Genomic DNA, 14995 nt, shown 5'->3' on the forward strand with positions numbered 1-14995 from the left:
TGTAGCCTTAGTTATAATATATAACCAATAACTCTTCTTGACAAGTTTGTATAATTTAAGTTTCTCAGTAATATACATTCACATTTTTTTGCACTGTTTATTGTAAAGTTCCATATGCTGTAGTCTTACCTATGATGGAAGCTGACTGTGTGGTTTTGATTAGTGGGAGGGTGCTGTCGTAAGCCTCTTTAGGAGCGTATACCGATCTGTCTTTGAGTTTATTTTTTTTTAAAATGCGGTGCAGTTCATTTAACACTCCAACCCACTTGTTCTTCTCATTCTCACTGTCAGCCAGGATTAGGACTGAACACTTGTTACTTGCCGTTGAGAGCTGGGAGGCTGTAATCTGGAATTATACATAACAAACAATGCACAATTCTGTTTTAAGCTTCAACCAAAGACTTTACGGTCGAAAGCGGTCATCTTGGTTGTCAAATGGCTTACAGAAGAACTAGGTAATAGGTATAGGAAATTCTTTCATCAGAGATGAGCAATCAGACACGACCACTTACCCTGAAGATACATGGAATGTCCTTCCTGTTGGCGTGAATGACATCTGAAGCTAAAACTGAACTGACTGAAAACTCTTCATCCCTGGAAGATACAGAGAATTAAAGTATTTTTACTGAAGAAACAAACACATTTTGAAGGCATGAATACCATTTTTTAAGAAATAAATTGAAACGTTCCCTGAAATAGAAATGCAACCAATACCTAATGGGACATAATCTCTTACAGCCTGAATTACCCGATCACTTATATCAAAGCTGCACCTTTAAGAGCCCTGTGTCAGACATTGTCTCCGACCCTAGGAGATAAATGCGAATGACGTGTAAGGCTCAGCGTCATTTTCTTTTCAGGCCTGCTGCACTGGAGTGAACTCAGCCATGGTTACATTTCTATTTCAGGGAAGCAGGGTTATGATAAAAACCTAACCTTCCCTTTCAACTACGAAATGTAACCATTACCTACCTAATGGGATACAATACCCAAGCAGTCGCAAGCGAAGGATTTGCAACACCGGCAGAGGACTGATAAGGGTCCATATAGTCCACAGTACAGTAAGGGAGAACCCTCATGCAATGTATATGCTGCAAGGTTACACAGAGTAACCTCAGCATTTAACACCAGAAGTCCAAAAATGGGTATATGGCTAACTACCCCAGGACTTAAAGTGTAACAATAATTTTAAAAATGTGTTAAGAAGCAGAATAACTGTCTGCTCTTAACACACTGGTCCCAAAATCAGGGTTCTGCTGATCTACGACATTCAGTCCGTAGAACCTGGTAAAAGTATGAAGCGTGGCCCATACTGCAGTGTTGCCAATGTCTGCGACAGATGCACCTTGGAATAATGCCCAGTAGGTTGCAAGGCCTTTTGTAGAGTGACCAGTGACCTTTTTTGGTGGGGGCAGATTGGCTAGATTGTATGCAATCATGACTATGTCTGCAATCCACATAGACATTCACTGTTTAGACAGGGCTTGTCCATGGAACCCAAAGCAAATAAACAATCGCTCAGATTGCCGCCAACATAATACGCCAGTGCCCTAAGTGGACAGAGCATATGGAACTTCCTCTCCCTGTCAGACTGGAAAGGAGGTGGTGGAAGGCCTCCAATTCCACTGGTTGATATGGAAAGCAGGATAATGCAGAGAGTAACCTTAGTTCTAGCTGCCACAAAAAACAAACAGGCTTTCGCTGTTGGGGATTCTGCATTTCACCAACCCGCTTAGTGGAGGTAATAGCAAAGCAGGAAAACTATCTTTACAGGAATTTCAGCTCTGCTGAATGCAGGGGCCCAGATGGTGGTTTTGTAAGTGCTTCCAGCACTACATTAAGTCACCAGCAAAAGAATAAGGTCCTTTCTAGTGAGTCTTAACCGCTGAGCACCCTTCAATAACTGGAATTGTGCTCCAAGGAAACAGAGTCAATTTTAACATGGCAAGTTGAGATAGCTGCCACGTAGACCTGAAGCGTTGAGGGAGATTTCCCTTCATCAAAAATGTCCAGCAAAAATTGCAGTATATCTGCCATGGGGCAAGTCACGGGGTCCAGTTTACGCGACTGACACCATGTCAGGAATATAATAATTATAATAACAATAATAATCTTTCCACTAAAAAATATGCTGCAAAGTGCTTCACATGAATAAAACTGAGTGGGCGTCTAGGAATATACGGTTTTAAAAGATCATTTTAATATGATGGCCATTTAATGCCTTATAAGTTAAAAGCAACACCTTAAAATCTATCCTGAATCACACCGAAAGCCAGTACGGAGATGCTATTACAGGAATAACATGATCTCATCTCTTAGTCCCAGTTAAAATTCTATCTGCAGCATTTCAAAATATAACATGGCTATGAATACCACAGACTAGGGCATTACAATAACCAATTCTAGAAGATAAAAAACATGCCTCAATCTCCCCATATCTGAGTGGGCCAGAATACTTCTCAATTTGGCAATATTTCTTAGATGACAAAAATAAATTTTAGTAATATTCCTGATGTGTGTCTCAAGAAATATTTGGGTCGAAGATCACACTCACATTTCTCAGTTCATATGTTCATAAGAAAAGCCAACAAGGATAAATCAGGCGTATTACTTTGTTGCTTCTGAGATCCCAGAATCATCACTTCTGTTTTATCTGAGTTTAGCATTAAAAAGTTTAAGCACCCATTTTTATTTATTTAATTTTTTTTGTCAGCAAGACAGGTGCTCAAAATATTTACAGTCAAGGTGTCGCCCTGTTTCTGGGAGAAATTAACCCCATAGCTGTGCATACTATTGCCCGTAGGCAGCACATACAAAGAAATCCAAGTTGAGCCAAGAACAAAGCCCCATGGGACCCCGCATGTAACCACTGACAGAAAAGAATTCTCCTCTTTTTTAACAAACTGCAACCTGTTCGAGACATATGATCGAAACCAAGACAAAACACAACCTGACAGTCCTACCAGATTTTCAAGGCAATCAGTTAAAACAGAATGATCAACAGTGTCAAACGTAGCACTTAAATCTAACAGTATAAGAACCGAAGGGGTGCCCGTGTCAGAGGATAACAGCACATCATTAACCTTTCTAATAAGTGCTGTCTTGTGCTGTGATAAGTCTGAAACCCAGACTGAAATTTCTCATATATGTTATGAAATGCAAGAAATTTGTTAAGTTGCTCGGTAAGAACACTGTGATCAAAGGTAGATTTCTTGAGCAGTGGTTTTACTATTGCAGTCTTAAAAGAGTTAGGAACAATACATGATACAAAGGGAGCTATTAATATTTAATGTCGTGGTACTTACTTTGGAGAATACTTATTTAAAAAGTGGAGTAGGGATAGGAGCTGACACACATGTATTGGATTTCATCTTAACTATATTAGCCAGATCCATTTGACTAATCAAAGAAAAAAGCACAAAAATGTGGATTGGTGTATTGCAAGTAGCATAGTTTGATGACACATCAAAATTTGATACGCTGCTGAATATCTGTTTCCTAATGTCAGTATCTGTTTTGTTAAAGTGATTCATGAAGTCATTACAACTTCCCAATCATAGGTGTTGTGTCGTTAAACCATGGGGAGAATCTTTTTATACCCACTTTCTTAATTTTATAAGATACAATAGTATCCAAGGTATTCTGTTAGAATACCATTATAATTCTCCTCCAGCTCTTCAACTGATCCTGACTGAGTAAAAGATGAAGCAGACAATGCTTCCAAGAACTTGTCAGTAGTTGATTAATTGATAGATCAAATTTTAATGCACAGAGCAGGGAGTTTTATAGAACTGGGTATTAATACTTAACACGTAAAAAAAAACGTAACATCAATGACGGCCAAGTTCTTGTTCAGGCCAAGAGAGATAACCAAAACTGTTGTGTTGTCTGTACATATCAACATATGTCTCCCTTGTATTTCTTGGAAAAATTGCTGCAGCGCCAGATGAACCTCCTGCAGCTCCAAAACATTTATGTGGAGACCCTCCTATGGGGATTCCCACACTCTGTTACCACCAAGCCGTTGCAGACAGAGCTCCAAACTAAGCTGGAAGCATCTGTAGTCACCACTAGCTTACATGAGCTTACTCGTGCAATGTTGTGATGTGTAGCTAGAAATCCAATAACACGTTTTACTATATATATATATATATATATATATATATATATATTATATATATATATACACACACACACACACACACACACACAGTACTGTGCTAAAGTTTTAGGCAGGTGTGAAAAAATGCTGTAAAGTAAGAATGCTTTCAAAAATAGACATGTTAATAGTTTATATTTATCAATTAACTAAATGCAAAGTGAGTGAACAGAAGAAAAATCTACATCAAACCCATATTTGGTGTGACCACCCTTTGCCATCAATTCTTCTAGGTACACTTGCACAAAGTCAGGGATTTTGTAGGCACATAGTCAGGTGTGTGATTAAACAATTATACCAAACAGGTTCTAATGATCATCAATTCAATATGTAGGTTGAAACAGAATCATTAACTGAAACAGAAACAGCTGTGTAGGAGGAATAAAACTGGGTGAGGAACAGCCAAACTCAGCTAACAAGGTGAGGTTGCTGAAGACAGTTTAATTTCAAGGTAGACAGGGGTTTCCAGATGTGCTGTCCAAGCTCTTTTGAAGAAGCACAAAGAAACGGGCAACGTTGAGGACCGTAGATGCAGTGGTTGGCCAAGGAAACTTACTGCAGCACATGAAAGACACATCATGCTTACTTCCCTTCGCAATCGGAAGATGTCCAGCAATGCCATCAGCTCAGAATTGGCAGAAAACAGTGGGACCCTGGTACACCCATCTACTGTCCGGAGAAGTCTGGTCAGAAGTGGCCTTCATGGAAGACTTGCGGCCAAAAAGCCATACCTCCGACGTGGAAACAAGGCCAAGCGACTCAACTATGCACGAAAACACAGGAACTGAGGTGCAGAAAAATGGCAGCAGGCGCTCTGGACTGATGAATCAAAATTTGAATATATTTGGCTGCAGCAGAAGGCAGTTTATTCGCCGAAGGGCTGGAGAGCGGTACACGAATGAGTGTCTTCAGGCAACAGTGAAGCATGGTGGAGGTTCCTTGCAAGTTTGAGGCTGCATTTCTGCAAATGGAGTTGGGGATTTGGTCAGAATTAATGGTCTCCTCAATGCTGAGAAGTACAGGCAGATACTTATCCATAATGCAATACCATCAGGGAGGCATCTGTTTGTCCCCAAATATATTCTGCAGCATGACAACGACCCCAAAAATACAGCGAAAGTCATTAAGAATTATCTTCAGCGTAAAGAAAAACAAGGAGTCCTGGAAGTGATGGTGTGGCCCCCACAGAGCCCTGATCTCAACATCATCGAGTCTGTCTGGGAGTACATGAAGAGAGAGAAGCAACTGAGGCTGCCTAAAACCACAGAAGAACTGTGGTTAGTTCTCCAAGATGTTTGGGCCAACCTACCTGCCGAGTTCCTTCAAAAACTGTATGCAAGTGTACCTAGAAGAATTGATGCTGTTTTGAAGGCAAAGGGTGGTCACACCAAATATTGATTTGATGAAGATTTTTCTTCTGTTCACTCACTTTGCATCGTGTTAATTGATAAATATAAACTATTAACATGTCTATTTTTGAAAGCATTCTTACTTTACAGCATTTTTTCACACCTGCCTAAAACTTTTGCACAGAACTGTAAATGTGTCCTTCATATATATATATATATATATATATATATATATATATATATATATATATATATATATATATATATATATATATTATATATTTTTTTTTTTATTTATCCAGTTGAAAAAATAAACAACTTATAATAATCTGTACGGGTACATGTTTGTGTTTTAAGCAAGACCGATCATTTCCCAATTCTATTTACCATCAGCTAAACAAAGTATTTATTTATTTATTTCATTTTGTACATTTAACGTTTTAAACTACAGCACCACGTCATTTTGATCAAATAATAGATCTTAATACTGTTGTAGTATAACATTGAGAGTGTACAACTTCAGTTTTTTTTTTTTTTTTTTTTTTAAATCCGTTTGTCTTTATAAAAAGAAACGCATAGTAAAACACTAAATACCACATGTTTAAATCATTCTATGAAAGGAAGTGTGATTTGTTGGTTTTATTTTTGTGAATTACAGAAATTTAAGTGATTTACATTAGTCTTTCTACTTAAGCCTTTATTTTATAACTTGCACGATTTACTGTATACCGTGATATTAAGGTTACCACTTTGCAAATTTTATACCGTCCAATCGCCTGACCTGACTGACTGCAACAGCTGCCGTGTTGTCAGCAGCTTGAACCTTCGCACTCTCAAGTTCAGATTGAGCTGTCTGAGGACAAGGATTGGCTGCCATCCCATTTTGGCACCAGGAAGCACCTGGAGTAAAACCCTTCTCTCTCGTGGAGAAGGTGAACAATTGAAATTGCCTGTTTCTGCACTAGGGCTGCCACCACCAGGTGTCTGTGGCGCAAGATCGCCAATAATCCAGGTGGGCCTGACAGAACGGGCCCTGTACCTGTGGCAGGAAATCCCTAGGGCTGTTGGTCTGACGCCTGGTCTGAGGTCTTCTGCTTGGGGAGGAGGCGTGACAACTCCTTGGAAGACACGTGCTTGAGTAAGAGCGTTTTAGCATCTCATCCACTGTCGGCCCAAACGCATGCCCTGGTATTACAGGTGCATCCAGTAATGACGCCTTGTCAGGTACTCGAGCCTGAGCAAGCCAGAGCTGCCTTCGTGCTGCCACCAATGCAGCCATGCTCCTGCTCAACACCTGACCATTGTACTTAGACAACTGGAGGGACGAGGGCCTAAGTCCAAGGTCAGTGATTGTAGCAGCATGAACTGGTAAATCACTAGTATGCTACTGTAGCTATCAAGACGTGTGCAAAATGCTGAGGCTGCATAAGCCTTTTTCAGCATAATTTCAGTGACACAGCATTGCTTATTAGGACATGAAACATCCTTTTGCAGTAATGCTAGATTAGGCATCTGCACCAGAGAGGAGATGGAAGACTCAACACGTGGAAACTGGGCAAGGCCCAGCTTATCTACATCATGTCAGAGATGCAGATCGGTCCCTGAAAGAGCAGGCCAGCCTACTTTCCAGTGTCCTCTTAGAAAAATTAGCACAAACCAAGCAAGAGCTCCGGTCTACAAAAAATGGTCTCGGTGTCAAACTGGACCAAACTGGTCACTGGTACCGAATATTTCATAAAAAAAAAATTATTTCAAAATATGAATGAAAGAGAAAAAAGTGAATTAATCAACTTATCTCCGTAGTTATGACAAAGTCAAAGCCCATCCCTTCCTCAGGCAAAGCTGAAACAGAAAATGCCGCAGAGCCTTATGCATCACTCGTATTTATCTCCTAGGGTAGGAGATGATGACTGAAGCATAAGAGGCTATTAAATGAGCAGCTTTGATATATGTGCTTTGGTAATATAGGACATAAAAGATTATATCCCATTAGGTAATGGTTACATTTTGTATTTAAAAAGGAACTTACATACGTTATTATATTTCATCAAAGCTTGAATCAAAGAGGTTCAAATATACATTTCTGATCCACAAACAGGAGAGTAAAAGAAGGATTTAAAAAAAAATCTCACAGCTTATCATTTAGTAAAAAATTAGTAGTCGCCAATTATTTTTTTATTATTTTCTCAGAATATCCAATTATTATTCAGGCTCAGCTCACCGCTGCGCTGATTCGCGAGCGGCGAAGACGAACACATGCTGTCCTCTGAAGTGTGTGTCGTCAGCCAACCAATTCTTTTCACACTGCACTCACCATGCAACCACCTCAGAGCTACAGCGTCGGAGGACAACACAGCTCTGGGCAGCTTACAGGCAAGCCCGCAGACGCCCAGCCAGACTACAGGGGGCACTGGTGTGCGGTGAACCAAGGACACCCTGGTTGACCTGAGCACCCCCCCCACCCCCTCACCGGCGCTCAGCCAATTACAGCAGGTAAATGTGAGCTTACCTCATGTCAATGACTTGGCTCACAACTACACTGGGCTGAGAGGCCTTCCCTTCTGCCAAGTCATACAGGAAGAGTTTGAAGTCACACACTATAGTGATGGCCCTCTGCCAGCCTTTCTTCACCCCAGCAGGTTTAGGCACCTAATGAAACACAGCAGAAGCAGCATCTTACACTAGCACAACAATCTGAACTTGCACTTTTTTATTGTCAGAGATACATTGTCTAAAGACAGATGCATATAAAACAGTGGGACTTATTCACAAGTCATAAAACCATATTAAAGATTAACAGCAGCAGACTAGAAAAGTTTAATTAATATCATACTGTATTTTACTCATATAAAAGGTTTTATGAGACATCTGCCTTGTTTCACTGAATTCCACAGAATAAAGGTTGAGTTTGTATTTCTTGCCATACCCTGACATGCCCCTCGTAGGCTGTCCCAATACCCTTCTGTGGATCTATTCCTAGTGGTCCCTTTGTTTGGTCAGGTGGAATAGGGCAAACAGCTGGTGCCTTATCTGCACATGTCACGTGACATGAGAATCCACAAACTAATTATACAAAAAACAGAAAAAAAAAAAAAGGTTTAGTATCAAACTTAAATGGCAACATAAAAAAAAGAACAGCAATGTCCTGCCATTGACAATAAAGGTAAACACATTTATAACTTTATTCAAAACATATTACATTATCAATATTTAAAGATTATAGTTAATGGCATGGCTATTAAAAGCACAAAACTGACAGAACAGTACTCTTAAAATGCATGAATGATTTATTGCCCTGACCTTGCAGTCTGTGCAGGATACTCTTGCAAATAAGACAATTCATCTCTATGAGCTTTTTTTTTTGGTACCACTCAGATAACAATTTAATAAAACACAAATAAAATAATTCAATCTGTCTGCTCCTATTACAGGCATTCTAGCAGAGCTATCAAAATACAATAGTTTAAAACAGTGCCCTAATACTCTTCTTGTGCTCCAGGATGGGATGAACTGTCAGTTATGGAATCAAACACTTTCAGCAACAGCATCTACTCTCCTCACCTTCACAGGTACAGCCCTGACGTATCAATCCAACCATGAGAGACGTGCACTGGTTGCATTTTGTGGGAGTACTGAAGGATTTCACTACAAACTGATGTGCTTTGGGCTGGTAAGCAAAAAAACATAACCACAATCAGACTATATTTCACTTAATGCAAAAACGGTGATGTTTAAAAGTTAGAAACAACATGTAGTACACAGGAAATCAACAGTCAGTAGTGAGAAAAAGTAACACTGAAGAATTTGTATTTTTATAAAATCAGGTCAGAAATTACCTTGGGCGTTAAAAGGCCTGATCCACTATATGCTGACCTCATTGATGGTGTTTGCACAGAGCGAGGTGGGTGATCCATTACCTAAAACAAGTAGAGGCAAGAAGTTATGAAACAGGAGCTGATGCACATAAGGCACCCAAAGTGTACCACACAACCCTTTTGATAACTAAAGTAATAACTAAAAAATAACTAAATAACTAAATAACTAAAAAGACAGACCTAACTGAGAATAAATTTGCTGAAGATTCTGAAATGTCTTCAAGCAAACCCCAATAATAAACATACAGAATAGCCAGGGTACCAGTGCATGTGATAATTAAAATTTGGATCATTTAATATATTACTGACGGTCTGCATATTGTGTATAATGTTCCAGGTCACTGTTTGATTGAATAATTTGGTGTGATTATGGAAATTACATAATATGACAAGGGCACTGATGCATGTGATTCTTGAAGTTCAGGTAATTTAATATATTATTAGCTGCCTGCATATTCCATATAATATTCCAAGTTGCTGGTTAGTTGAACGGTTTGGTTTGATCTCAAGGTAATAAAGTAATATTCCAGTAAACTGTTGAAATCTATTTAAAAGCCTCACCTCAATTGGTTCCACGTCGCTTGCAGTTGAGGGGGACCTGGATCTGGAATGAATTAGGGATTTGGCCTCTTCATCTCGTGATGGCGTATTGGACAAGTTAAAGTTCTCAATGGAGTCAATCTAGAGAGTTCAGAGAGGGTGTTACAAAAGGACAGGTAGTAGCATTCCTATCATCTAATGAATGTGTTTAGGGAAAAGGTTATTTGCACAAGCAACATCTGAACTATTTTATTTTAATTTTTTTAGCAGCCACTGTTAATTTCAAAATGCATGTTAATAAGAGGAAATGTATTGGATCTAAAATGTTAAATGTGTTTTATGTTTGACTATTTTAGTACATTAAGACATGTAATCTATTAAACTGACAAAAAACTACTGCTGTTCAATTAAAAATAAAAAGTATACTGTACTAAAAGCTTCAATCCTGTAAAAAGGTACATTTGTATGTACACTGTTGCATATAAATATCTAAACACTATCAACTTATTTAGAAAACTGTATTTAGACTAATTGAAACTGCACTCAATAACCTTTTACTAAATATAATTAATGGTTACGTCCTTGTATAACTCAAAAAGTTTTTCCAATCATTACCAATGGTAACATCAATAGGAGCAGTCGAGAATAAATATGATTTGAATGGCAAGTTTTTTTAAAATATTAACAATTTATACAAATGTTTTTGATGAGAAATCTTAATCAATGTCAATAAGCTTTATGTCAACATTCTCTTTGACATGCCTGTCTAATTGTTAGCACTGTTAAACGGTACATCAGCACAACATGAAAAATAAAACAAACTATCCCATCTTGCTGTTCCGAATGTATTTGGTCATTGTATAATATCCGTATGCGTCCAAAAATGTGCATAATGCTGCACTGCCAATGTCTTCCGTGTGTATTGTCAATGTACTGGCGCATGCCCAGTGAACCACTGTGTAAGCTATATTACCTGCACGCGGAAACACACTAGTCTTTGTGACAAACATGGTCCGTCTAATTTTCCATAAGGAATAAACCTGTACCTGCTTTTGTTTTGTGTAGTAGATATATTTCATACTGTACATGTTTCCTTTACATGTTGTATTTTGATGTATTATTATGAGTAATGTTGCATTCAATAAATTAAAAAAAAAAACCTCTGTGCTGTGTAAGTGGTTGCGGGGGGAATAAAACTAAGACGGAGTTGTTCTCATTTCCAACTAATGAAGGGACTTATCCACATTTATAGCAGCACTGTGTTATTACAATATACATCCCCAAAGTCTTATATATTGCTCCAGCTGATTCGGAATGTTTGCAGAATGGACTCGTATCAAATAAACTAGCAAATGAGATGCGGAAACTATGTATTTCCTTTCGGAATGAGGTGTTTGAGGATGATCCGACCTAAAAAAAAATAAATATTGCATTTTTTCATCCTTGGTATTTTGTTCTCATTTGCATTTCCTGACACAACACGTGTCACACAATCATCTACACACCGTTGAGTAGAAAAGTCTAATTCGGTCACAAATTCCATCTCCCTATCAGCTTCTCAACAATCTGATGAAATACTGTCTGGCATTATTTCGGATGTTCCCTATGCACATTCATACTGTGTTGCTGAGGGAAATTTGAACTGAAACTGTTAATGACACATGATGCATAATTTATTATACAGCGTAAGGTTCCACTATAATAACTTTCATGGTTCCAACTCAGCCTGTAAATCCCTCCACCTTTTGGCAGTGGAACGGTATGTTTTTCTTTCCGTTTGTAGATTTTTGCTTGCCATTGTAACTGTCTCTGTTTGCGTGTTTTTGTTATTTCTGTATAACCCAAGGTGTCTGATAACACAAACACCCAAACAGACACAGTTACAATGGCAAGCAAAAATCTACAAATGAAAAAGAAAAACATACCGTTCCACTGCCATATCGAAGTCGTGTTATTAACAGTTTAAATTCAAATTTTCCTCAGCAACACAGTGTGACTGTATGCAGGGAACGTCCAAAATAATGCCAGACAATATTTCAACATCAGATTGTTGATAAACTGATAGGGAGATGGAATTTGTGGCCAAATTCGACTTTCCTACTCAACGGTGTGAAGATGATTGTGCATGTGTTGTGTCAGGAAATGCAAATGAAAACCAAATATGAAAGCCTCAATATTTATTTTTTTAGGTTGGATCACCCTCAAAGACGTCATTCCGAAAGGAAATACATAGTTTCCGCATCTCATTTGCTAGTTTGTTGATAAGTGTCCATTCTGCAAACATTCTGAATCAGCTGGAGCTATATCTAAGACTTTGGGGATGTATATTGTAATAACACAGTGCTGCTATAAATGGAGGGTTTTTTTTTTTAATTTACTGAATGCAACATTAATCCTAATAATACATCAAAATACAACATGTGAAGGAAACATGTACAGTATGAAAGATGTCTACTACACAAAATGAAAGCAGGTACAAGTTTCTTCCTTATGGAAAATTAGACGGACCATGTTTGTCACACAGATTAATGTTTCCAGACGCAGGTAACATAGGTTATACAACGTTTCATTAGGCATGCGCTGGTACATTTCAGAGTACATATGAGGGTACATGCGGAAGTCATGTTTTCTGACTCAGAATAGATGATTGAGAATGATTTTGGACATTGTGGCATTATGCAGATGTTGGGGCACATATAGATTATTATACAATGACCAAATAGATTCAGAACAGCAAGGTGGGATAGTTTATGTTTTATTTTTCATGTAGTGCTGATGCGCCCTTTAAGTTTCCTTTTACTACTAAAATGTATCTTATGCTTGAGTGTTTAAGGTGTATGACAATTTAACACAGCAGCTGACTGAACCATGCTTTATAAAGCCTTTTCCTAAGCAATACAAAGAAAGCACTGCAGCCATTGCAGGTGACTGTTGTAAAGCCTGAGTGCTATATAAACACACAGCAAAAGCAACTAACTTATAGCGGCTACTTTATCTGTACATACCTGTACATTAGCAATTATTTTTAGGGGATTGGTTTACAACAACTATGTATGGGTAAAATACAGTACGTGCCATCTGTAAAAGTCCCACCAATCCTGGAAATTGTGGTAATTAAAAAAAACAATGCATATACAAAATATTAAATACTGCAGCCTCATTTGCAAGGAAGATATTTTACATGTCACTCAACTTTCACAACAAGCCACTAATGCAAAAAACAAGCATTGGCAACTAAACCTATTTTTAGAATCCAAGTGAACAAACAATATTGTGTCATATTAGTGATGAACAGTGTACTGGATTTGTTGAAATTGTAGAGATTATCTGACTATTAATATTATCCATTATACTTTGTAATTAGGAGCAATCCACAGTTTGATAAAAAGTGCTGATATGAAGTAGTCTTCATTTTTTCAGTGTATGTATGTATGTATGTATGTATGTATGTATGTATATATATATATATATATATATATATATATATATATATAATATATATATATATATATATATAGATAGCTAGCTAGAGAGAAATGCATTTTCCTGGTTCTTCAGCATCCAACAGGACTTTTGTACCATCTATAAGTATTACTGTACAGCAAACTTCACAGCCACACCAAGTAAAGCAGATAGCCACAGCAGGAAGAGCAACTTAGTTTTATTTCTCATATTAGCAAACTTGCAGTCCTATTATAAATATGAAACAAGGTCTGTCTTTGTTACTTGTTATACAAGTCAAATGACAAAGACACATTTGATGCCACTGCAATACTCTATATGGTACAGATGAGAGCAGGAAATTAAGCTGTTTTATACCGTATACATGCGCAAATACTGAACAAGCAACAATCTGGAAAGACAGTGAATAAGGAAAACAAGAGGCACAGATGAGACAAGCAAGAATGAAAAGAAACAGAAATACCAGAAGAAAAGAAATAAAGGAACACAAAAACAAAACAGCCTCTTACATGTCTGCCTTTGCTAGCTGGGATACAGGCAGGAGAACGCTTCAACAAAGAGAAAGAGAGGAGGGAAACATGTCAAAAACAAGACCGAAAACCTGAAAAAGGAACACCATGTTTACAACAGAAAAGGGGATAAATTCATCTAAAACATGAGGGTTGTAATAAACTGAATACATACACTAACAGCAGTAGGTGAGTGGGGGGGTTAGGAAAGGGGACAGGCTGCCGGTTTGTTTTTCCTAAGAATTATACTTTTCAGTCTCGTGGTAGATATTGATTTCATTAGGAGGCTGTCATGTAATGATGGCTATTTTATTTTGTCAATTAAATAGATACACAACCAAAAACTATGTGAAAGGGTAAAAACAATGCTGTGCACCTGTCAACACTTTTTTCACAATCACGTATCATTTTGCTAGATAGTTTAGTTTTCCAGCATATATTAACGTTGACTCTGAGCAAACCCATTTACAGTATCCCTCCAACACACACCATTGATAATATTCCTTTGCCTCAGCATTTGGACACTGTCCAAGCTATGCTTAGGGTGATACTCAATATCACCTACATTTCAATCTGTTACCTGTTTCAGACTTGTTTTGAATACAGTCAATTTCATTAAAATGGAGAAACTGAAGAAAGGATTGAATCTTTTTACATTACACGTACAATATCCTTAACTGATTAACATTTTAAAGAAAATGCTGCAGAAATCAAACCTCAACTGAATGAAACGTATTTGGTAATATTTAATTAAGTCCCTTCACCCTTACTCCTTACAAAAAGCTAGAACAAAAGGGTCTGCGTATAGTGCTAAAAACTGCCATAGATGCTGCATATTCAAGCTATTCTGTAAAACAGTCCAAAGGCACATTCAGGAGCATTGAGTAGTCTTGACAAAAGGCTCTATAATTAGACCTTATTTGTAAAATACAAATCTGTGATTGCAGAGGGGAAAACTGATTCGTCACCTATGCTCTGAAGCTGTGTAATTACAGTTGACAGTTTAATATATTATTTTGTTAAATGCATTCTTCACGTTACAAATTAAAGTCGTCACTGTAATACTGCTCTGATGACATTGGAAACTTGTTCTATACCTTT

The 14995-nt window shown here is 37.8% G+C and overlaps 1 protein-coding gene across 5 annotated transcripts in view; it reads right to left on the bottom strand.

The window, feature by feature from the left end:
* The window catches only part of LOC121315989 (serine/threonine-protein kinase MRCK alpha-like), a 207675-nt gene that overhangs the window by 16060 nt on the left and 176620 nt on the right, over positions 1–14995 (bottom strand). For 4 of the 5 annotated variants that reach the window (XM_041250646.1, XM_041250649.1, XM_041250648.1 and 1 more), the window contains exons 22-29: positions 13895–13933; positions 9945–10064; positions 9345–9425; positions 9070–9175; positions 8435–8571; positions 8018–8157; positions 513–594; positions 130–346 (exon numbers count right to left, since the gene is read on the bottom strand). In XM_041250646.1, the coding sequence (XP_041106580.1) occupies positions 130–346; positions 513–594; positions 8018–8157; positions 8435–8571; positions 9070–9175; positions 9345–9425; positions 9945–10064; positions 13895–13933 (922 nt within the window). The remainder of the gene's footprint in view (positions 1–129; positions 347–512; positions 595–8017; positions 8158–8434; positions 8572–9069; positions 9176–9344; positions 9426–9944; positions 10065–13894; positions 13934–14995) is intronic. The other variant, XM_041250647.1, reaches the window with a different exon arrangement.

This window comes from Polyodon spathula, chromosome 5 (genome assembly GCF_017654505.1).
Source record: "Polyodon spathula isolate WHYD16114869_AA chromosome 5, ASM1765450v1, whole genome shotgun sequence".
NCBI classification, from domain to species: Eukaryota; Metazoa; Chordata; class Actinopteri; order Acipenseriformes; family Polyodontidae; genus Polyodon; species Polyodon spathula.